We start from the raw sequence: 2285 nt of genomic DNA on the forward strand, positions 1-2285 counted from the left end.
TTTAAGCAGTTTGTGTCCAATTTAACTACGTAATAAGGGCACAGCTCTGTACATTACTAAGTAAAATCCTTTGATAGTAGTGTTTTTAAATAAACGTCAAATATGACTTTTTATGGTTAATATCTGATTATTGAAGGAATTATGCTCTTTGAACTTGCCGTATATTCAATAATTATTGAGACATATTTCCACAAGAAAATAACTAGAGTGGCCTTTATTTCTTGATTCCGAATATGTAAATAGATAACTGAATTTTGTTAAAAATATTAGCTGTGTCCTTTTTCCTTCCGAGGGCATTTAATATGGGTAAGTACAAACAAAATGTACAACAAAAAAAATAATAATTTCTTACCACACACATTCATATTTTTCCATATTATCCCAGTAAATTTCAAATTATTTTCAATTTACAAATTGCACATATAATTAATTCACTCAGACACTGTCTCTTGGATCGCAATAAAAAAAGTAAAAAAAAGAAACATGTAACTTTTTTTTAATAAAACCAATTTAGAAAGACAAACGTCATAAACCTTCCAGGCATCTGGTTCTCTCGCAGATTTCTTAAAAATTCACAAGTGCTCTCAAAAATCACGTAGTACATCAGTGTAAGTGCCCTTTCGAGCACTCAGATTTGGAGTACGCGCCGTTATTATTATCGTTTGTTAAACAAAACTTGAGACCGAAAATAAAAACAATGTTAAATACAAAATTTTCAAATCAAGTGTTGTTATCACGTTGAATGGCGAGGTTGGTAATAAACTTGACTCACTTAAAGATTTGTATTAAATCTTGTAATTTGTGATGAAGTGTCATTTCCGATTTAATTGATGATGGCATGATAGCCTACTAAATAAAATAACCACAACGATGGTACAGTTAACACTGAACGTTATAATGGCCTCAACTAGTAAAGTCGAAAAAATAAACTAAGAATTAATTTTATTAATCAAAACATTTGACAATGTACTTTAAACGTTTAGTGGTAAGGAGGATTTTTATCATCATCATCATCTCAGCCCGTAAACACAGCTGCCGCGTATAGCCCCACCTTTGCTCGTCAGCACAATCGGTCTTGTGCAAGTCTCATCCACCATCTTCTCCGGCCACCCCGACGATATCGTCCGACCATCTAACAGGTGGTCTACCTCAAGGACATCTCGCTCCTACTGGGTACAACTCAGTGACTGCTTTGATCCATCGGTCGTCGTCCTGCTTAGCAACATGTCCTGCCCATCTCCATTTTAGGCTCGCGATTCGCATACCGACGTCTATGACCCTTGTTCGCTGTCTTATATCTACGTCGGATATACGGTCGACGAGGGAAATGCCGAGCATGGTGCGCTTCATTGTCCTTTGTGCTACTTTGATTTTATGCATGTATTCCTTTGTGGCCACCTCGGCGCCGTAAGTAAGTATGGGCAGGACGCATTGGTTATAAACTTTAGTTTTCGGGCTTTGAGAGATTTTAGATTTAAAGAAGTCCTCCAGTTTTCCGAAGGCGGCTCTTCCCAACTGAATCCTTCTTGCGATCTCCTTGTCTCGGGAAACTCGGCCAAAAAATAAACAGTGTCCAAGATAAATATACTCGTCAACTACATCTAGCTGGGTGTTCCCAACGAGGATGGTGGTAGGTTATGGGCTCGGACGGTTGGACATGATCTTGGTTTTATACTTGTTCATCTCAAAGCCGATAGCTAGTGAAGCCTCGTTCGGGTCTTGGAGCGTAGCCTGGAGATCAGCGGAGTTCCCAGCCATGAGGATCATCTGCGAAATGTAAATGCGACATGCGGCGGCCATTGACGTTAACACCTCTCTCATCCCAATTGAGTATCTTCATTACGTCTTCCAGAAATTCTACTAGATGTTAAAAAATATAGTTCACCTACATAGCGCCCAGCGAGCTTCACGGATCTATTTCATATAAAGGCAAGTTTTGAAAATAATAGCCGTCTCAGACCGCACAAGTACATTAAATGAACAACGAACACTTTGGAACAAAACAAAATACAACAGTGACCCAAATTCAAATTCTTTACCAGAGTGGTGAATCTATTGATGAATATCTCACAGCCTTAAAACTTCTCGCATAACACTGTGAATTTGAACACCTTGAACCTCGAGCCTAAATACCGGAGAACGCTCCAAAGTGTCAACTTACTCTTGAGTGTACGCAAAATGAAATCAGATAATTGTTTTGTCGATCTCGGTGGCCCTTCTGTGCTCTATGGACCGATTTGGGAATTTAACTTTTCTAAATTGGTTCTATTCTAGTTAATCATAGT

General features: G+C 38.4%; 1 protein-coding gene across 1 annotated transcript; it reads right to left on the bottom strand.

The window, feature by feature from the left end:
• Window positions 1–1149: 1149 nt before the first annotated feature.
• Window positions 1150–1800, bottom strand: LOC113236093. Its single transcript, XM_026472079.1, has 2 exons — window positions 1650–1800; window positions 1150–1550 (listed from the first exon to the last, which is right to left on the bottom strand). Exons 1-2 carry the CDS (start codon window positions 1798–1800, stop codon window positions 1150–1152), a joined length of 552 nt encoding a protein of 183 aa, XP_026327864.1.
• Window positions 1801–2285: the final 485 nt, after the last annotated feature.

The sequence above is a fragment of the Hyposmocoma kahamanoa genome, unplaced genomic scaffold (assembly GCF_003589595.1).
Source record: "Hyposmocoma kahamanoa isolate Upper Pololo Valley unplaced genomic scaffold, ASM358959v1 88925, whole genome shotgun sequence".
Lineage (NCBI taxonomy): Eukaryota > Metazoa > Arthropoda > Insecta > Lepidoptera > Cosmopterigidae > Hyposmocoma > Hyposmocoma kahamanoa.